This window comes from Pistacia vera, unplaced genomic scaffold (assembly GCF_008641045.1).
Source record: "Pistacia vera cultivar Batoury unplaced genomic scaffold, PisVer_v2 Contig57, whole genome shotgun sequence".
Lineage (NCBI taxonomy): Eukaryota > Viridiplantae > Streptophyta > Magnoliopsida > Sapindales > Anacardiaceae > Pistacia > Pistacia vera.
In genome coordinates, this window is record NW_022196412.1 from 150,960 (window position 1) to 172,966 (window position 22,007).

At 42.2% G+C, this 22,007-nt stretch overlaps 1 protein-coding gene and 1 pseudogene across 1 annotated transcript; both read right to left on the reverse strand.

The window, feature by feature from the left end:
* Positions 1 to 430: 430 nt before the first annotated feature.
* On the reverse strand, positions 431 to 1,879 carry LOC116108779 (annotated as a pseudogene).
* Positions 1,880 to 14,846: 12,967 nt separating this feature from the next.
* Positions 14,847 to 16,116, reverse strand: LOC116108780 (transcription factor MYB106-like). Its single transcript, XM_031395016.1, has 3 exons — positions 15,984 to 16,116; positions 15,754 to 15,883; positions 14,847 to 15,282 (listed from the first exon to the last, which is right to left on the reverse strand). The coding sequence occupies exons 1-3, from the start codon at positions 16,114 to 16,116 to the stop codon at positions 14,847 to 14,849; spliced, it is 699 nt and encodes a 232-aa protein (XP_031250876.1).
* Between the last annotated feature and the right edge of the window lie 5,891 nt (positions 16,117 to 22,007).

The following is a 22,007-nucleotide window of genomic DNA, read 5'->3' on the forward strand; positions in this document are numbered from 1 at the left end:
GTCATTTGGAAATGCTCTTACCATTATACTTTAATCCTTTGAATAATTATCCTTCTCAACAATGAATTACACAATTTTACTTTAAATCTAACTTGTTTATTTACACTTTGTCAATGAATACATGTCAAAGTTAAACACCTTTCAGTTTGGCATATTTATTTTCATTGGTAAAATAAATATAACAATCTAAACTCATAAATGGAATGGACATAATCCCAACTCAATCAGGTCATGTAAATTAATTATTAATCAACATTTACAATCACGAGGATAGCTTAGAAATAGAAAGTATTATTAACCGGCAGCAGTAACACGTCTACTACAACTTATTCGGATGTAAACCAATAATACAATCATGAAAAATCCCAAAAACCTAAAACTCATCAATCTATCATTGTTTCGACGTTAATAATATTAATGAATTAATTATTTAATTAACAACACTACACTTTTTTCTAATCTCCCCCTTGGTGCCTGTAAGGACCCCAATGGCACCCATTCGCTTCATCGATTGCGCAAACTCAGTGAAGAACTTGTTTTGATTCATCAGCTCCGAAACGATATTTGATGCGCCCTTATTTGTTAAAACGGCGGCATCAGATTGGAAGAGACCTTTGTTCTGTTTAAGAGTAACGTAGTAATTAGTATCAAAATCTAGAGAACTTCCAGGGTCCATCTTGACAGTGGTGGTTGTGTCGCTCAGGCTCCGACATTTGGTTTTCAAGAAATCCGCATACACTGGGTCCAGTGAAGGGTCTTGATCTCCTTTTAACCCTTTTCCTGTGAAATTGTAGAGCTTGTTGCTGAAGAGTTTGCACCGCCCTATACCGAATGTGTGTGCACCTGATGCCAAACATGTCAGCTCTCATGTTCGTCTAAAACGCTTAACCGAGTAATAATATGTTGAAATGCAAAGTTGGACAGCTTAACTAAACTTATAATTATATATGTATGTTGTATACCTGATAGTACCACCAGGTCATGGATGGTGAGACCTCTGCTTTTAAAATTTTGTTTGAGCTCGGTGAAGTTGAAAAAAGGTGAAGGAATATTATCTAAGAACTCGGAAGCTAAGGACACTCGGCCATCTCTTCTACCAGTAAGCACTTTCCACATTGGTTTTTTAAACTGCAAATTTAAGTAATGTTGTTATTACACACATAAAGGGTTTGATTCTCTAAAGCAGTGATATGCAGACATATGTGTACTGTTTACACACAGAGAGATGTACATAAATATTTAGTGTTGTTAACAGTTTAAGTGATTACTTGATATGAAACCGAGTCCCTTGCGGCCAAAGCCACGATATCGGCACAAGATACAATTCCTGGACATTCCTTCTCCAGCTCTGCCTTTATGTCTTCGATGACATCAAAACCTGACAAAATGGCATTAGGAAATGTATCCTTCTCTGCAGTGTTGTTTGCGGTTGAGTTTATCAAAATTGAGGCGTCGCAACCCTGAAATGTTTTGAGTAGTAAGATAGCTTATTTAAGTAATAAAAATAATATATAAGAAGTTAGATGCAAAATGATTCGAAAGTAAGCATATATGTACATGTGTGTGTGCATCAGAACCTGAAATTAAGCTGCAAGTTGAATTAGCGTATTGATTTATTTTTGCTTCTATATATAACTAAAATCATGAGATGGCTGAATTATACCCGAACAAAGCAATCATGAAAATGCAATCTGAGAAGTTTTGCCGGCAACTTGGGGTTGGTTGAAACATGTTTTCAGGTCATATCCCTCACGATGTCCTCAGCACGAAGACACGTTTTCTTGTAGAGTCTCTTCCTTAGACTGCCTCCTTGGCAAACACCATTAAAACAAAAGGCAATTACACACACCAAGAGAACAAACTCACCCTTCACTTTCATCTCTATAAAACTTCACTCACTAACTCTCAATCTAAAACTATTTCTGTTATTACTGGAAAATTAAGGGCTGACGTAAGAGATCATGTGATGGGAGGGTGACCTGCTCTTGTCAGAACGGTAAACCCACGTCAGGCCTGCCAGCAGTCATGGAGCTCCCACGCGTCCTTTTCTCTGCTCCAAATCGCGTAAAATCAGTTTGGAAGGTGGGAAATGTGACATAAAGCCGGATTTACTCCTGACATTCGCACCAACCTATGGATTTACTGATGGTTACTTACACTAACCTCACTATAAAAAGAGGAAGACCCCTTCATTAAAGGGATTCGGCTATTTTACACTTGGAATTAGCTCTCTCTCACTCGGTCAACATTGTATTTATTTTTCTTGTCAATCATTTTATAAGTCAGTCCGCTGCTGCGACCTGACCGACTTTATTAATACAAATCAGTGGATGTAGGACTTGCTACCTTAGCATCCGAACCACTTTAAAAGGCTTTTATTGCATTTATTTCTCTTTTTACTCACAATCACGTGTGCCTCTTGATCAATCAACGTTGTACACGTGTCGGTTGGTTGGTGTCTAAAATCACGCATCAACAGTTTGGCGCTAGAAGGAGGGCCAGATTTAGTGTTCATCCTTCATCAGGAGAATCTCTAACCTACTGGTCCTACAGCAACAGATGGCCCGCCAATCTGAACCTGAACAAGCTAACTAGCGCGTTGAGGGAGTTCCCCAGACCCAAGGGGATACCCCTTCCAGAGTACCTCCATCCCTACAAATTGCTGCGATGGATATCCCAGCAACTTCGCAACTTGACTCCACCATCAGAGGTTACCTGGAGAGGTTCGACAATACTCTCCAGACGGTCAACCAAAGGTTGGATCGTCTGGACCAAGGCGTGCCCTCTAGAACAGTTGGGGCGGTGCAACCGCCAAAAACGCCTGCAGGTCGCGCGAAAGCGAGGCAAAGGGAAATAGCTCATGCCGCGAGCACTGCAGCGCGTAGACGCAAGGGTAAGCAAGTGGCAAAAAGCAAGCATACAGGCTCTAGAGGGCCAGCGAACACAAACCGTGCCCCGAGCAGGGTTCTAGTAAAACTGAGACTCGGCGAAAAGATAAATCTCGAGTTGTCCCATGCCACGTCGCATGTGAACCCGAACAGAAGTGCTAGACGGGGTGATTCTTATCACCGCCAGCGGAACGATCCTGATCGCTATCGTCAGGATGTTCCTCACACCTCGCGGGGCGGTTCGTACCACCGCGAGGGTTGTGAAAATACCCCACACCATCCATCGCCTTCGCACGCCTCCAACCAGAGTGTGTCGAGAGCGGCCGGAAACGCCGGCCAGGGCGAAGAGGAGTGGGACCTCCGGACTCTCCTAAATCGTAATCGCGAGGGTCGGACTCGCGTGGGGGAAAGTAATCCCCAACTGGCTCCGTTACCACAAATTGAGGAGTTGCAGCGAGCTCTGGACAGGCTGAGAGAGCAGCAGAGCGAACAGGCCCAAGTCGCCTCTGCATCCCCCTTCTCTCCCGAAGTGTTAGCTGCTCCACTCCCGCCAGGTTTTAGAATGCCTGACATGCGGCCGTTCGATGGGAACCATGACCCGCAAGACCACTTGTATGAGTTCAATGACCTGATGGAGCTCCACCAGGTTTCGAATCTTGCAAAATGTTGTTGCCTGGCTGTGACGCTAACTTCTCATGCCAAAAGGTGGTTAAGGTCGCTCCCAGCGGGAACGATCAGTTCATGGCCTCAGATGAGCACGACGTTCATGCAGCATTTCCAAGCAAATCGAAAGTTCTCGATGCCTTTGAGTTATCTCAGCAATATAAGACAAGAAAGGGACGAGTCCCTATAATCCTATATCGACCATTTCCACAGGGAACTCAACAAGGTGGCTCATGCCCCCGAAGGGTCCATACGAACTCTCATCATAGCCGGAGTTCGCCCGCAAACTGACCTGTGGAAAGAATTACAGGCTGAGGACGATGTTTCCCTCACCAGATTCTATAACCTCGCGGAAAAGTACCTCCGCATAGAGAATTCATTGGCGGCACTGCGACATCGCGATCACGGAGCTTCGAGCAGTATGTCTGGTCGGGGAGAAGGTAGAAGAGCTGATCGCAAAGGAGATAGTGACGACCAGTGAAAAGGAAAGAAACCCCGCTACGAGTACAAGAAGTCTTATGCCCCGATTCCTCGTCGTGACCGCGACAGGCCCCAGTACACCCAGCTAAACGCCTCTGTATCAGTCATCCTTGATAAGTCCGAAGAAGCCAGTCTGCTCGGAGAACCTGAACCCATGAAAACCCCTGCGACAGCTAGAAATAATAAAAAGTACTGTCGCTATCATAGGGACAATGGGCACCATACTGATGAGTGCCGAGCCCTGAAACAAGCAATCGAAGAACTTATCAAGAAGGGGCATTTCAAGGTGTACATCGATGACTCTGCTCCCTCGAAAGAAAAAGATCGGGGGGAGCCAAGTAGGAAGCGTCGCGATCAGAAAGGGGTGCTCGGTCTCAATTTGATTTTCGGGGGACTACATTTTGCTGAAAATTCACGAGGTGCCCAAGAAAGGTATGCTCGTGAAGCTCATCAGGACCCCATTAGAGTAATGAGTGCGGATCAGCGACCTCAAAAGATTCGCCGGGAGGAAGAAACTTCCTTCTCCGAATAGGATGCAACCAGGTTGCACCATCCCCACGATGACGCCCTTGTAATCACTCCCCTGATAGGGCGCTTTAACACTCAGAGAATGCTGGTGGATAACGGGAGTGCTGTGAATATCCTGTTCGCATCTACCTTTGAGAGGATGAATTTGGACGAGGCCGACCTGAAGCCTGCCTCGTTCCGGCTATACAGATTCACGGGAGATCATCTACTCCCTAAGGGAACAATCTCACTCCCGGTCACGCTGGGCGATTCTGACGAAGTGACCAGAATGGTTGAATTCTTGGTGGTGGACTGCCCGTCAGCCTTCAACGGGATCCTTGGGCGACCTCTGCTGAGACAGTTCAAGGCGGTCACTTCGATCTATCATCTGAAAATGAAGTTCCCCACCCCGACGGGGATCGGGGAAGTCAGTGGCTCTCAGCGCGCATCGCGCGACTGCTATGTAAAAGCAGTCCAGATGGCGCACAAGGGGAAGGGCATTCCGCGAGATGCACCTCGCCAGGCCATGACGATCAACAGGATCGATCCACGACCTGGCCCGGTTGAGGATAGCCTAGACCCTCGCATTCAAGACTGCCCCTCCAGTGGGCTAGTTGAAGACCTGACTGAAGTCCAGGTCGACCAGAAAGAGCCGAGCAGGGTGTTAAGAGTCGGTAAAAATCTCAACTCCCAACTCGCTAACGAACTAAAAGGTTTTCTCAGGGAAAACATCGACGTATTTGCCTAGTCGCATGTAGATATGGTCGGGATCAACCCGGACGTTATTTGCCATGCGTTAAATATCGACAGTGAAGCCAAGCCAGTTCACCAAAAAAGAAGAGCAATGGATCCGGAACGGTATACTGCATTGAAGTCAGAAGTGGAAAACCTCCTCCGAAGCGAATCCATCCGAGAGGCATTGTACCCGACGTGGGTTGCCAACCCGGTCTTAGTAAAGAAGCCAAACGGAAAATGGCGGACGTGCGTTGATTTTAGCGACCTCAATGAGGCCTGCCCGAAAGACAGCTTCCCTCTACCAAGAATTGACCAGCTCGTGGACGCCACCTCGGGGCACGAGCTGCTAAGTTTCATGGACGCATACTCGGGGTACAATCAGATCCCTATGTATGGCCCAGACGAGGAGCACACGTCCTTCATTACAGACTGGGGGCTATACTGTTACAAAGTTATGCCTTTCGGCCTCAAGAATGCTGGCGCAACCTACCAGCGACTGGTTAATCGGATGTTCGCTGACCAGATCGGAAGAACAATGGAGGTCTATGTGGACGACATGCTGGTCAAATCCCAGGTCGCCTCAGAACACATAGGACATCTCGCTGAGATGTTTGACATCCTCCGATTCTACAGAATGAAATTGAATCCTCTCAAGTGTTCATTCGGGGTATCATCAGGAAAGTTTCTGGGATACATGGTTAATCAGCGAAGGATAGAAATAAATCCCGAGAAGGTTCAAGCCCTGCTTGATATGCAGAGCCCGACCAGCAAAAAGCAGGTCATGAGCCTAAATGGGCGAATAGCGGCACTAAGCCGCTTCATATCGAGACTAACAGATCGTTGTTTGCCTTTCTTCAATGTCTTGAAGGCCAATAAGAAATTCGAATGGACTCCCAAATGTGAACAGGCGTTCCAGAGTATAAAAGAGCATCTCGGGAAACCGCCTATCCTCTCTAAACCTCACCCACAAGAGATTTTGCCCCTGTACCTGTCCGTCTCGCAGTTCGCGGTCAGTGCAGCTCTAGTTCGAGAGGAAGAGAAAGTTCAATGGCCTGTTTATTACGCGAGCAAGCGTCTGTCGGATGTCGAGATGCGGTATCCTGAAATGGAACGGTTGGCTTATGCTCTGTTGATCGCCTCTAGAAAGTTACGACCTTACTTCCACGCCCATACAATCCATGTAATGACCAATTACCCCCTCAGGCAGGTCCTCCAGAAGTCGGAAGCCTCAGGTAAACTGCTCAAATGGACAATGGAATTAAGCCAGTTTGACCTAAAGTACAAGCCTAGGTCAACCATCAAAGGGCAAGCTATCGCCGACTTTATTTCAGAATTCTCCTACCTCCCAAATGAGTCGGACCAACAGCCCGACAAAGTCATCGAAGGGAACATTCAGAACCTATCGACCTGGAATCTCTATGTCGACGGATCATCGACCCGAAAAAGGGCAGGAGCAGGTCTCCTCCTGTTGAGCCCCAAAGGGGCTCGTATCCACGGCATCCTGAGGTTTGGATTTAAGGCGACCAACAACGAAGCTGAGTAAGAAGCTCTGCTCGTCGGACTACGGTTGGCCAGAGAAATGGGCGCAACCGCAATATGTGTTCACAGCGACTCTATGCTAGTCGTCAACCAAATCCTAGGGGAATACCAAGCCAAGGAAGATAACATGGTCTGTTACCTAAAAGAAGTCAAGGCCGCGCTGGAACAGTTCAAGCATTTCACAATCACTTAGATCCCCAGAGATAGCAACTCTGTGGCCGACGCCTTGGCAAAAATAGCCTTGTCGTTGGACTCTAGGGCACCTGATAGCATTCCGGTTCGGTTTATCGAGATCCCGAGCACTAGTGCAACCGAACAGGCCGTGAATGTAACACAATCGGACTCCTGGATGACGCCCGTTTATAGGTATCTTAAAAATGGGATCTTGCCCGATGACAAGGTCGAGGCACGGGTCCTGCGAATAAGATCTGTTCGTTACACGCTCATCGGGGATCAACTGTACAGAAGGGGATTCAGTGCCCCTCTCCTCCGATGTGTGACCAGCGAAGAGGCAGATTATATCATGAGAGAAATCCATGAAGGGATATGCGGAAATCACACCGCCGCACGGTCTCTAGCGAACAAGGTGGTTCGCCAGGGATATTATTGGCCCCGGATCCAGGAAGCTACACAGAATTTTGTCAAGAAGTGTGACAAGTGTCAGAGGTTCGCGAGCATTGCACGAGCCCCCTCTCACAAGCTGGTAACGATGTCTAGTCCCTGGCCATTCTCTATGTGGGGGATCGACCTCATCGGCCCCATGCCGGTCGGAAAGGGAGGAGTTAAATATGCCGTGGTCGCGGTAGCGGTAGATTATTTCACGAAATGGGTGGAAGCTGAACCACTGGCCGCAATCACGACCAGGAAGCTGAAAGACTTCGTTTTCAAGAACATAGTGTGCCGCTACGGAATTCCTCACACCCTCATTTCAGACAATGGGAAACAATTCGACAACGAGGAGTTCAAGCTCTTCTGCGACGAGCTAGGCATTCACAAAAAATTCGCCTCAGTCGCCAGGCCGCAAGCAAATGGTCAAGTTGAAGCTGTCAACAAGACCATCAAGCACACTCTAAAAGCCAAGCTCGGGGCGGCCAAGGGAAATTGGGCCGACAATCTCCCCGAAGTCCTATGGGCATACAGGACAGCTCCAAGAACCTCCACCTTAGAGACGCCCTTTTCGCTAGCCTATGGCTGCGAAGCAATGATTCCCGTGGAAGTGGGAACTGGTTCTCTTCGGAGAGACTTGTACGATGAAGTTGAAAACGAAGCACTTATGAGGGTGAGCCTGGATCTTATTGAAGAACACCGCACCAAGGCTTCGCTAAGGATAGCAGCCTACCAGCAACGTGCGAAAAGATTCTTCGACTCAAAGGTCAAGCGAAAAGACTTCCAGGTCGGGGACCTTGTGCTGAAGGAAGTTCTCCTCGGAACCAGGGAACCAAATACATGGGTACTAGGACCTAACTGGGAAGGTCCATACCGGGTCGACAGGGTGATCAGACCGGGGACTTACCACCTCAAAAGGTTGAATGGTTCCAAAGTACCCCGAGCTTGGAATGCCGAGCATCTTCGACCATACTATCAGTAATCCCGAACTCAACCCTTGTTATAAATTAGTTCGATTTTGTTAAGTTCCCTGTAATTGTAAAGTATTATCCTGTTCGCTTAACAGTTCAAGTTTACCCTGTTCGCTTTTAATTCATGTGTAATATTGCCTATGTAATCGAACTGAAATTGCGAATAGCACTCATATATGATAAAGCGAACAACAATTGAAAGAAATGTATTGTCATTTATTTACAACAAAAGTTAAGGACCCTGTTAATTCAAAAAAAGGGGGCCTCATTACATTAGGCCTGGTCGGTGGGGGGATCCTTCGAAGCAACACCCGAACCCTCTGCCTGGTCGGACCCCCTGGCGGCTGCTGCTGCTGCTTCGTCGTCTTCCTCTGCCAAGATCCGCAAGGTCTCTTGCCAACCCAGTGGGAGGTCGGACATGTCCAGATTTGGGTTCTTTGGTCGCAGCGTGTAAATAGACCCGATCGCCCAGTCGGCGGCCTTGTCCTCAATCTCCTCGGACTGGTTCTGGATCTCCTCAGTCAGGGAAGCAATTTTCCCTTGACTCTCCTGGAGTTCGACCTCGAGAGCTATCTTTTCGTTTTGAAAGGCCTCTCTCTCCTGCTCCGCTTCCTGAGCTCGTATGAAGGTCGTTTGGAGCTCCTGTTCTTTCTCCCCGACCTCCTTAGAGAGCCTAGCTGTTGTCCTCTAGAGCTCTCTTATCTCCTCCGCACGTCGCTCAAGCTCTGCTTTCTGAAAGTCGACTGTCCTCATGGCAGCCAACTTCTCATTCAGGTGTTTGTTCGCTGCCTCAGCGGACGAAGCTCTTTCAGATTCAGCGTCGCTCAGGCTCTGTTTGAGCTTCGTAACCTCATCTTTGAGGTCGTTTTCTCCCTTCACGGCCCCCAGCCGGGCCTTTTCCAGGGACATCCTCATAGCGAGCAGAGCCTACGAGCAAAAAGAGTTAGCACACAAAAAAAAAAAAAAAAAAAAAAAAAAAAAAGAGAAGAAAAGAAAAGAAAGAAGTCGTTTACCTTGCTCATGTGCTGAAACGACGTGGTCATCAGGTCAACGTCGCCCGAATCTGCTAACTGATCGTACAACTCCGATAGCCCACACTCGAGCAGAGAGTAGACTACCGGCTGCAGGTACTCAGGCAGGTCCCCAAGTTCGTCCAGCACCAGTGTGTCCTTCGCCTTATCGGCGGCCACCACCTCCTCTTCGGGTTCTTTGCCCGACCTCCTCCTAACCTCTCGCCTCCACCTCAGTGGCTCTTCTTCAGTTTCAGTCCCAGACTCTTCGGCCTGAATCTGTTTCTTCTTCGATCGCTGGGCCTTCTGCTTTGTGCGAGCAGAAGGTTGAGCGACCTGTTTTGATATGGTCGTTTCTTGCTCGGGACGGGTCTGGGGAGGCACGGCAGGTCGCGTCGGTTGAACCACTGAGGGGCGAGCAGCTTCGGCCTCCCTCTCTCTCCTCGAGCGGGGGAATTTGAACGGTGCTCGTCGGGTCTGCCCGGACTCTCTCGGAGGCATGGTCGCTGCATGAGAATATGTTAGTAATCGAACGAAAACTATTCTGCGACCAGGAGTATCAGCGTAACTTACCTTCTAGGGACTCTAAAGATGCCCTCTCACTAAGAAAGCCGTATTTCCGCAAGTTCGCAGTTGTTACAAGCTTCCTCGCGTCCCGGCTCTCTTCGGGAAGAACTCCAAATGAGACGAGCCTGTCCGGGTCGGAGAGCAAGTCCTGGCTGGTCGTCTTGTTAACTGCAAAATAATACAGGTCGTTAGAGCAAAAGAGGCTTACAGCCAATAAACCTAGCGAAGAGAAACCTACTCGGGTTTTGAAAGTGGCAGTGGCCGTCGTAGCAGAAGAAGAAGAACTTCATCTCGTAGGCCCCCGCGTTGCTGGGATAGCTATGTATCCCTGCAGCGATGGTAGGTCGCCGGGACAGGTAGTAAGAATCCGTGTCCTTGCTTTTCTTGAGGAAGTACGCGACGCCGAGCTCCACTGCAGTTAGCTCGCCCAAGCCGCACTCGCGGCACGCGATGTACATCGCGACTGCGATGACATACGCGTTTGGCATCAACTGCATCGGTGCAATCCCGAAGTGGTCCAAGACCGACCTAACAAAAGGGTGGAAAGGAATCGTTCCCCCACCCTTGAAGATCTCTTCGGAGATCGCAGCTAGGCCGTCGGCAGGATGTCGCGACGACCTGATGGCGTCGAGGAACACCTCTGCTCGGATGTCGAACTGCCTCTTTATCTAATCGAACTCTTCTCAGGTGAGAACCAAGAAGACATCGAGGGATACGTTCGCGGGGACATCCCGCGAAGACGAACCAGCTCCTTCCTCAGGTCGAGATGTTGAGGGTTCCATTCCAAAGGTCTGCAATACCGACAGACAAGGTCATTTTAGCCATCGGATGTCGCCTAGCACGGCGGCGTGGAATAGTCCTTAAACCCTAACAGTAGCTCGAGCCGCCATTCACGACCCGAACCTGATTCCGGCGTCACGTCTCTGATGAAACATCAAAAGACCCAACGCCATTGCAACACCAAAATAAACAAAAAGGGGGGAAAGGAAAAAGATTTTACCTTCTGGGTCGCGTGACCGAGGATAATCCCTGCTTCAGATATCGGAAAAACGCCGATCGTAAAAAGAAAGTCTCCGTTTTGCAAAAGTCTCTCACTCGAAGACAAAAAGATACTAGTGGTACCATCTGAAAAATTCAACTTTTTATATGGATTCCGAAACGACGATTACCACCCTAGAGTCGAAGCGACGCGCCTCTCTCTCCCCGCATTAAATGCGCCCCACGCTGCATTCAATGCTGAGATGAGAGTTGTCGTTTCGAATTTATTGCACAATTAATGCTTTGTCAAAGCAATTATGGGCCAGCACACAATTCGTTTAATGCGCCTGACACGCACCTGACACGCGCAGAGCACCTGTCAGTGCAGAGATAACCTCATTTGGTTCATCGCTAAAGCAGTCAGGGGTGCCCGATGAGGCTAGCTCGCCTAAGGATGATTTTCAGGTCGCTTAGGCGAAGTTCGCGCAAGGATGTATTCGCAAAAGGCTTTGACCCGAGCTCCTGTTCTTCAGGTCAAAGCTACCCAGATTTCCAATCCCGGAATGGTTTAGTTTCCAAGGTTCAATCCTCAAACCTTAAAAACTAGGGGACTTTTGTTATTACTGGAAAATCAAGGGCTGACGTAAGAGATCATGTGATGGGAGGGTGACCTGCTCCTGTCAGAACGGTAAACCCACGTCAGGCCTGCCAGCAGTCATGGAGCTCCCACGCGTCCTTTTCTCTGCTCCAAATCGCGTAAAATCAGTTTGGAAGGTGGGAAATGTGACATAAAGCCGGATTTACTCCTGACATTCGCACCAACCCATGGATTTACTGATGGTTACTTACACTAACCTCACTATAAAAAGAGGAAGACCCATTCATTAAAGGGATTCGGCTATTTTACACTTGGAATTAGCTCTCTCTCACTCGGTCAACATTGTATTTATTTTTCTTGTCAATCATTTTGTAAGTCAGTCCACTGCTGCGACCTGACCGACTTTATTAATACAAATCAGTGGATGTAGGACTTACTACCTTAGCATCCGAACCACTTTAAAACGCTTTTATTGCATTTATTTCTTTTTTTACTCACAATCACGTGTGCCTCTTGATCAATCAACGTTGTACACGTGTCGGTTGGTTGGTGTCTAAAATCACGCATCAACAATTTCCTAATAAGGAAATGCAACCCTACTCCGAATCTCTTACTCATACTGCACTTGATTCACAAGCCCTTCTTTTATACTCGTGTAAAGTCAGATCCATTTAAGCAATGGCATTATGGAAAAGTAAAAATTAAATTATGAGAATCTAAATTTGTCGATAAGATAGGAGAATGTTTATAAAAAAATCTGACGGACATATACTCCCAAGTTATTACATACCATGAAAATTCTTCAATAACAAAGCTATTGTCATTAATTAATTTATAATAAAATTGATAGAAAACCTTAACTGGCAAAAATAGTTTTCTATCTTCAGCTTATTAATAAACGTATTCATTACAAACACACAAACCCATGTCAGCATTATTATGACACCATGGATTAAATAATAATCAGGAATTCGTTGACAGCAGTAGCACCACTCCATTCTTATCAAATATATATGATGCATAAACAAAATACCTGTCAGCATTATTATGACACCATGAATTAAATAATAATCAGGAATTCGTTGACAGCAGTAGCACCACTCCATTCTTATCAAATATATATGATGCATAAACAAAATACCCATATTCTCATTTCCTGTGTGCTTGATCCCTCTGTCTGTCTCACAACTTTTACTTTTATATATGCTAATAGTTAATTATAGATAGAATTAGTTATTAATTAAGGGGTTTTGTACTTTTACTTTTGTTTATTAAGGGGACGTTTGATTTAGGGGATGTTGGATTACTGAAAAGTTAAATTATCTTAAAGATTATTGAGAATATTTAGAAAAATGTGTTTGGTTAATTGGTGGGTATGTTATATTAATATGTTTGGTTGGGAGGAATAAATTGGTGAGTATGTTATTTAAATTACTAAATTGTCCTCTAATTAAATATTATTATTATCTTATTTTTTAATACTGATTATTATTTGGATTATTATAACCCCCTCCATTTAAAAATTTAGCAAAAATAATCCCATAATAAAAGTTTGGAAAATCAACAAAGCACCTCCACCAACCCAACCACAACCGACTGCTGGCAACCATCGTCGGCAGCCGGCAGTCGACAACCTAACGATGCACAGAAGACAAGAAATGACCTCTGTGCGTCGTATGGCCATTTTCCGCCAGAGATTTGACCGAAAATGGCCAGACGTAAGTATACATCAATGTTAATGGTAGTTTCACACTTTCAAATGCCTACTTACAAGTTTTTCAGACATTCTCTTTGCACGTGTGTGAGAAACATGACAGTTAACTAGGTTAGCGAGAATCCCTTGTAGATATTATTTTGTCACAAAAATACTATCTTTACTCACGAACTTACTAACCACATTACTCACTTTTGTTAAAATTACATATGGTACACATACTATGATTATGGTACCTGTACTATACTTTATATTTATAAAAGTGAGTAAGGTGGTTAGTAAGTTCGTGAATAAGGTTAACATTGCTCTATTTTGTCATGGGCAGAGCATTCTAAGAAGTAGGATTAGGACAAGTAATTCACTTCACTTAGATTCATCAATTAATGCCTCTTCCAATTTCAGCTTTTATTTCGTCACTGATTCCGACAACACAGTAACAATCTGTTATATTCAGTACTAAATTAGTATATAGGAAATTAAAATTAATGAGCTCATCTTCTTTTTTACAATTTTGATCTTGTAAATCCTATATTCTGTTACTTACAATTTTGATTGTTAATGCACACACACACTAGGGTTTTCTTTATCCAGCTGGGGCATTGATTAAAATAAAGCAGAGATTGAGACAAGTGCCTTTTATTTAGTGAGGTCCATCAATTAATGCATCTTGGATTTAATTAACCAAGCTATATAATTATGAAAAAAAATCCACATTAATTAATATATTTACTGCTTAATTGAATTAAACAACCAAAGGGTCTATTTATTCTCTCATGTTTGGAATGGAATATTTAACATCCGCCCTTTTGATGAATATGAAACTGGAAACACTTTGGATTATAGTAATACATTTCTATTAGACATTATAAAGATAGATAAACATATATATCTCATACAGGCGTGATAAAATGTAGAAAGAAAACGATACAAAAAGAGAACCTAGGTTATAATATTTTTTTGTCTTGTAAAAGGATAAAATCTCCTAAATAATACAAACTCGTCTATATAAACTGGCAGATTTTAATGTGAATTGGTGACTTGCATTAGAGATAAACTTAACAATCAATTAGGATAAATGTATATCAAATATGTAAGGTTGGGACATCAGTTCGTGAGAAATAGTTTATATATATAACATTACTCTTTGTAAAATTTAAAAAAAAAAAAAATGGTTCAATAGTCCTACCATCATAATTTATCTTTCATTTCAAACAATATTGCACTCAAACTAAATTTAAATTCTGAAATTGATAAACTACTATATAAATTTAAAAAAGTTTTTTGGGGCCTTAGATGAACTATTCCAGTAATTCTTGTCGTCCTCAAAACTTCCATTGTATGCAGGTGCAGCATTGGAGCACTCTCCATTCAAAGACGAACTCTGTGCACCAGAATCACAATCCATTATGTCTGACAAACCTCCGAAGATGAAATTCTCAGCCATCGATGCTTGATCCGTGGAGTACATCATTTCATGCAATGCCATTGACTTACTCATATTTTCTTTCCATCCTTGCATATGGTTCGGTTCCTCAAAGCATGGAGTTAAATTTACGACAACATTATCGCCTATTAATCCAAAAGTTGGGTTTATTGGCTTGTTTCCTGGATAGTGAATGTTGAGGCTGGCGACTCAAGGCTGTCTTTAGTTATCCCAAACATGCCGGAAGCCACTCCTTGCCATGCTTTAAGGACATCAGGACACTCTTGTCTAGCTTGTCCAACCCTGCTTTTGTTCGTTAGCTGAGTTGGCGAAGAGTCTAATGGAGGCTTTGACACTGATTTCATCTCTCTGACAAATCGAGCTTCGGCTTCAACCCTTGCACTCTCCCACTGAGCCATGTGGCCAAGGTTCGAGGCGTGCTTATTGGACTGATCAATGACCGAACCGAGTGCGTCGGTTTTGGGCTTATGGGTCACAGGATCGATTCCCATCTTGGTTAGTCTCTTCTTAAGATGTGTGTTCCAGTGGTTTTTTATTTGATTGTCAGTTCGTTTTGGTAACTGACTTGCTATGGCGGACCACCTGAACGAAAGTATTCCATTCATGATTAGAAATCGATCATTTTCTCAATAACAGACAAAGATATAAATGAGCATTTTTTTTTTTTTTTAAAAATCACCTAATAATGATAAATAGACCTATCATCACCTAAAAAACGTAACAATAGTAATGCGAGACCCGTTTCTAATTACTCTTATATACTTTACATATTAACATGCTATGATACTACATGTACATCAATTGCACGATGACAAAAGTCACAAAACAAATAAAGTATTTATTAGGCTCAGTTTTCCATTAACAGAAGTAAACTGTAGGGTAACGCAATCCATTATTCCTTCTGTGGGTGTGCTCTGACAACTCAACCAAAAGATACTCTACTATAACAAGAAGAAATGTTTGTAAGCTCTACACATTATCATGACAAGTTCATAGCTCAGCAACTTTTCAAAGGTACTAAATTCTAACAAAGCAATTATTTAAAGTGTTTACTTGTTTCCAAGAAGGGCATGGAGTTGAATGATGGTCTGTTCTTCCCGCATGCTGAACTTTCCTCTCTTCATATGGGGGCTTAGGTAATTAATCCACCTTAATCTACAGCTCTTCCCGCATCTTTGGAGTCCTGTAATAGGCCAAAAGAGAAAAAACCAAATGAATAAAGAGTTTATAAAACTGAGCTACGTAGCTTTGATCATTCTCCGTTAAAATCCCTTGAAGGTTACCAGCTTTTGCAGGCAACAAAGGCCAGATTCCATGGCCATGTTGTTTAATGTAGTCCAAGAGTTTTTGATCTTCTTCAGCTGTCCACGGCCCTTTCCTCAGACCCGCCTTGTCGTAACATGCAGAACTATCCATTCTTGGAGCAAATCAACGAAAAAACTATGAAACTTAAATAGCTTTCAAGAAAAGGTTGAAGAGAAAGACAGACAGTGTAAATAGGAAGGAAAGACTGGAGTGAGAGTTATATGGATTAACAATAGAGAGGTGGTGGATATATAGAGAGCGCATTTGTTGATTAAATGAATAGATCGTACAAATTTCATGACCAGTTTACTCTTGAACCTACCCTTGCCTCTTATTTCAATGCATGGGTTGATCCATTCCTGGCAATGCGATCAGTCGTAGCTTCTTAAAACATTGATGTTGATGAAGGAAAAAACAATACAAAAATATGAGATAAAATCCTGCCTAAGCTACTGTTATAAATTATTAAAATGTTGTAAATATCATGCAATTTAGAATTAAAAGTCTTTTTTTTTTTTCATTGGCAAATACTCAGCTTTTTGGTTTCATGGTTTGCAGTGTAAATATATAAAAATAAAATAGGACCCATGGAGTAAAAGCAAAGGTTGTAAAACATAACTCCTTTGTACATATTTTAGGGAAACATTGTATTTAGTAGAACAATAACACTACGGGATCGAAATATTAGCACCGAATTTCTGTACCGGCCGACGTGGAACGCGTTCTCCCATTTCTTTATAATTTTTTTCTAGTGAACGGCCGTCCATCAAATTTGGACCCGTTCACTCACATGGACGCCCGTCCATGTTATATGGACAGCGTCCATATGCGAGGACGGCCGTTCATATAATAGGACACCCTCCCTATTAAAATAAAATAAAAAATTTGTAAAAGTTTAGGGACGGCCGTCCATCCATTATGGACGGGCATTAATTATGGACGACCGTCCTACTAATGGACGGTCATCTATTATTTATGACGCCTGTCCATAATGTTATTAAAATTTAAAAAAAAAAAAAAACATTTTCGCGTTTTAGTAATAATATTGTTTTTTGTTTACATTAGCTTCTCCAAACGCTTCCTCTAACAAGCGCTAAAATTCTCCGAGCGAAAGAAAACCAGTGCCAAAATTCGTCGTCCCCTTCTGCTTCATCGTTGCCGTCTGTTCTTCGTCTCAGTGTTGCGTCTGCATTCCTCAGCCATTATTCCCGCAACAAACGTTTTCTCCTCATTTTCCAACTACCGTGTGAATACGAAAGCTATCATCTGTTCATTTCATCAAACCATAGCCATTTTTACGTCGAAAGAGAGATCCATTTTTTACAGGAAAGGGAGATTAGAGAGATTTGTGCAGGTCATAAACATTTTTATATAATTTTACATTTATTTAGTTTTTTACCGTGAACATTTTTATATAACTTATCCATTTATTTAGTTTTGTATTATATTTTGGATTGAATATATGTTACAATAGAAAAACACTGATACAGAAAATTTGTTGCGGATTTTTGAATCAGTTTCGTGAACGTGAACACTAGTATTGGATTGCTAATTACAGAATATGGAAGAGTCCAGTTTGGCTCAGAATATGAAAGAGTCCAGTTTGCCTCAAGATATGGAAGTCCAGTTTGCCTCAAATATGGAAGAGTCCAGTTTCCTCATTTCAATGATATTGGTAAATTTATTGTATCGTATTGTTTATTTATTTTGAGTTGTATTAGTACTCTATTTATGTATTATAAAACTATTAAATCAGGAAAATGAACGTGAATTAGAAGATATGGGATGTGCAGAGGGAAGTAGAGCCTCATATTGGAATGGTTTTTGATTCAGTTGATAGTCCGGTGAAGTATTAAACGGTATGGTACAAAATGATTTGAAGCAATGATACATCAAAGAAAGCGAAGATGGGAGATGAGATATGTGACAGTGGCATGTTCTTGTTCTGAAAGGAGAGATGTAAGTCCAAATACCTTGAAAAAATAACCTGTTGCCAAAACAGATTGTAAGAGTCGATAGTGCAGCTTTGAATGGTGAATGCAAATGGGATTAAATCAGTTGTACTTGAACATAACCATGATCTTCACAGTCCGACAAAAAGAGATATTTCAAGGTTAACCGGACGATACACTCTATGTGAAGGCGACTTGAAGTTAATGATAGGGCTGGGATTAGACCGTGTAAGAATTTTCAGTCACGTTCATTTGAGCAGAGGTGTAGAGAATTTGACGTTCTAGAAAAAGATTGTAGGAACTACATTGAAAAAGTGAGAAAGTTACAACTTGGAGTTGGAGATGCTTTTGCAGTACTTGAGTATTTTAGAAAATGCAAAGGAAATTCAATTTTCTGGTACATGATTGATGTAGATGAGAGAGTCGATTACAGAATTTTATGGGTTGATGCTAGATGTAGGGGTCATATAAAGAATTCGGTAATGTTATCACCTTGACACAACGTATCTGACGAACAGTATGACATGCCATTTGCTGCTTTTGTGGGGGGTGATCATCATGGACATTCAACGTTGTTAGGTTGTGGTTAATTTCTCATGAAGACACTGAGACTTGTATGGCTATTTCATTCTTGGCTTGAATCATGGATGTCACTCCTGTAGAATAATCACTGATCAAGATAAGGCATGCAAAATGCAATGAGATTGTTTTCCCTGGTACAAGACATAGGGTGTGTTTGTGGCATTAAATGAAGAAACTACCTGAAAGTTAAGGGGGTATAAGGAATATGAAACTATCAAGTTTAAGTTGCAAAATGTTGGTAGTATTCCTTTACGCGTGAAGAGTTCGAAGAGCGCGTGGAACCATTTGTTGATGTGCACAACCTTCACGATAATGCATGGTTAGTGGATTGTATAAAGAAGAGTACGTGGTCCTGCATTCTAAAGGTACTTTCTGGGCAGTATGTCTACTACCCAACGTAGTGAAAGGATGCATGCATTTTTTGATGAGTATGTCATCCAAAACCATTTTGAAACAATTGTGGAACATATGATAATGCATTGCGAGCCAAAGTGGAAAAAGAAAGGGAGGCTGATTTTAGATCTTTTAAATCTTGGATACCATGCATAACTAATTACCCCATTGAGACAATTTCAAAGTGCATACACAACTGCAAATTTAAAGAGCTCAAGATGAGATTGCCGGAAGATTTATTGTGAGTTATCTTTTCTGAAAAATGTGATTCATGCAGGAGTTTCAAGTTTGGGAAGATGTTGTGTTTGGAGATAATAGTCGCTGTGTTCCTCATGTTTATACTTTGATGAAGTTCGTTGTGATATTCGTTGTTACTGTCATTTGTTTGAGTTCAGGGGATTTATGCAGACATGTCATTATGGTGTTGATTCATAAAAGGGTTTCACACGTTCCGAAAAAGTACTTACGGCGTTGGAGGAAGAATGTGAACAGATGTCATATGAAAATTAAGGTCAGTTATAATAGGTGGAGCACCAACATTGAAGGACACGTTTTGATAGTTGTCTATTAATTCGACAGTAGTGATCTGGCATCAACAATGAGGAAGATTATAATATATGACAAGTTTATGATTGACTGAGGAAACAGTTGGAGCAAAAGGAAAGTGAGGGAGGCTTGGTACAACAGTGAACATCTCTTCTGAAACCAGTTTGACTAGTCAAGATGGAACAGTCCTCCTAAAGAGGGGAATACCCTAATCATTAGTCCTAGGCAGTCGTACAAGGTCGTCCTCCATGTAGAGAAAGCATCGAAGATTGAAGAAATTGTACGTAGGGTTAAAAAGAAAAAATTACAGAAATATACATTATTTCAATAGTTTTTTTGAAACTTATTTACTTATTTGAAGTTTAGAATAATATCGACTTGATTATTTGTGTTATGATACTTTTTAAGAAAAGCATCGGTACAGGCGACAACAAGAATAGTTTCTTTCGTGTACTTCCTTGACCGATGCGGAAACTCAAGTGTTGTCCATGATGTAGTTACTACACAAGTATGTGTTATATATCTTGTATAATTGTAATTGCCTTAAGTTTTCTATACTGTGTGCTAAATTGTGTTGTTAAACAATGACAGATGCCAACTGGTCCGGTTCCAAATCTCGTAGGACAAAGTAGTTTCTATACTGACAGGAGTTTGTAAATGATGAACATGTCTCGTTGGAGATGTTTGATATTTTTGCCAAGTTAAGCATATAGAATTGTATTTGGTAGAAATTTTTCATGTTTGGTTAATTTCTACCGAATGCATTGATTGTGTATGCTTATACAGTTGTTTTATTTTTTGTATTTTCGTCATTGATTGTGTGATAGTGAATTCATGATAATGACTTAATGTATATGGCATTTTGGATATGCATTTCTTTTCAGTGTGATTTTTATGTCTTTGGGTATGTCTAGTATTACATATACATTGAAAAGAGTGTAGCATATATAAACAAAAGACAAATCTATTTATAAACAAAAGAAAACTTTATTTATAAACAAACTACAATCTTTATTAACAACATCCGCTCAAATCAATCTATTTATAAACAAAAGGGAAAAATTCTTCATCATGGTGCAGGGGGTGGGTTGACTAGAGGAGTAGGAGGCTGTTGAGAAGTTCTTCATCATGTTGAAAATCTCTGTCATGCAGTCTCCAATGAGGTCAACTGTTTCTTCAATTCTTGATGCAAACGTGTTGAAATCACTTTGCGTTCTTGCATTTGCCTCTCACTATGTGAACGCTCTTCTTGAAACTTTTCTATCCGCTCAAATCTGTTTTCTATTTCTGTAAAGTATGAGAAGCCATATCTTCTACATTCTCGATGGTCCAGGTTCAGTACCCGTTCTTCTTCTTTTGCACACATACTTGTCCTCGATAACCCCTTCTGGAATACTGACCTTCTTGAACCGTTGCATCTCCCTCCATTTCATCCCTATAAGATACCATTGTCCTGTCACATTCTTTTTATCAAACCCATTCTATTCAATGTCACATCCCCAACACATTAGTTGTAGAAAATGTAATCTTTTTGTTGCATCATCAGGGTGATATCAATATTCAACTTCTCACATATTACGTAACCAGCATCCCCCAATATATTTCTCCTTTCTCTGTAGAGATCTCTCCCAACTTCTATCAATAACTTTGCTGAATTAACTTGCCCCTTGCTACTGCTGGTTCCATGAACAATAAATCCTTAACCGTCACATTTCATTTGTCTCTTTCCTATCATTAAATGTGAAAGTCAATTTCTGTGAAATACTCTCATAGCAGGATTCTGTAACTTGTAGATTTACACCTAGTGGATGGTAAGTCCCTATTTCGGAAGCATCAATCCAAGCTTGTTTGAAATCCCAGTTTCTAGGTACGTTTTCCAAACCTTCACAATCAAATCCTATCCATTTGCTAAATCTTGTAGTGTCACTACAAAGTTCTGATCTTTATTTAAAGAACATTGTTACACTTGAAACTCATCACTGTCTGTCTCTAACTTCCAAACTACCAAAAAACTCTATATCAAATGCCTATATCCATCATATCTCATACTGACTAAACGGTCCCATTTCAAATGATATCCACCCTTGATTTCATCACCTAACCTAAACTTGTTAGAAGTCCTAAACCAAACTTCTTCCAAGGCATCTCTTTTCGACACGTCCTCGTATTGTTTTTTATGTCGCTAGTCTCGAAATTGAAGTGCAGATGAGGATGTGCCTTCCTGAGGAATGGTTGTATTTTTTGCCCTCACCGTTTTTTGCTTTCTTCTAAAACCTGTATACATAAAAATCGTCATCATAATCTGCCAAAGACACATAGCCAAATTAAGCTTGTTGTTCAAATAAAATCCTGTGATGAATGCCAGAAAGCTTACTACTGAAAATGAAAAGTATTTTTCAATAACAGTCGTAAAATTTGTACAACATTCTAAAAAATATGTTTTCTTGGTTCTCTGAACAGGATTATCTGAAAAACATACAACTGGGATAATCTTAAATTACTCATAACAATCACAACACAGTTTGCTTC

Coding starts and splice junctions, on each gene's coding strand:
- LOC116108780 (XM_031395016.1), bottom strand. CDS start 16,116: ATGGATAGTTCTGCATGTTACGACAAGGCGGGTCTGAGGAAAGGGCCG. Junction 15,884..15,983: donor TTTGTTGCCTGCAAAAGCTG/GTAACCTTCAAG, acceptor GGCCTATTACAG/GACTCCAAAGATGCGGGAAG. Junction 15,283..15,753: donor CATGCCCTTCTTGGAAACAA/GTAAACACTTTA, acceptor ACTTTCGTTCAG/GTGGTCCGCCATAGCAAGTC.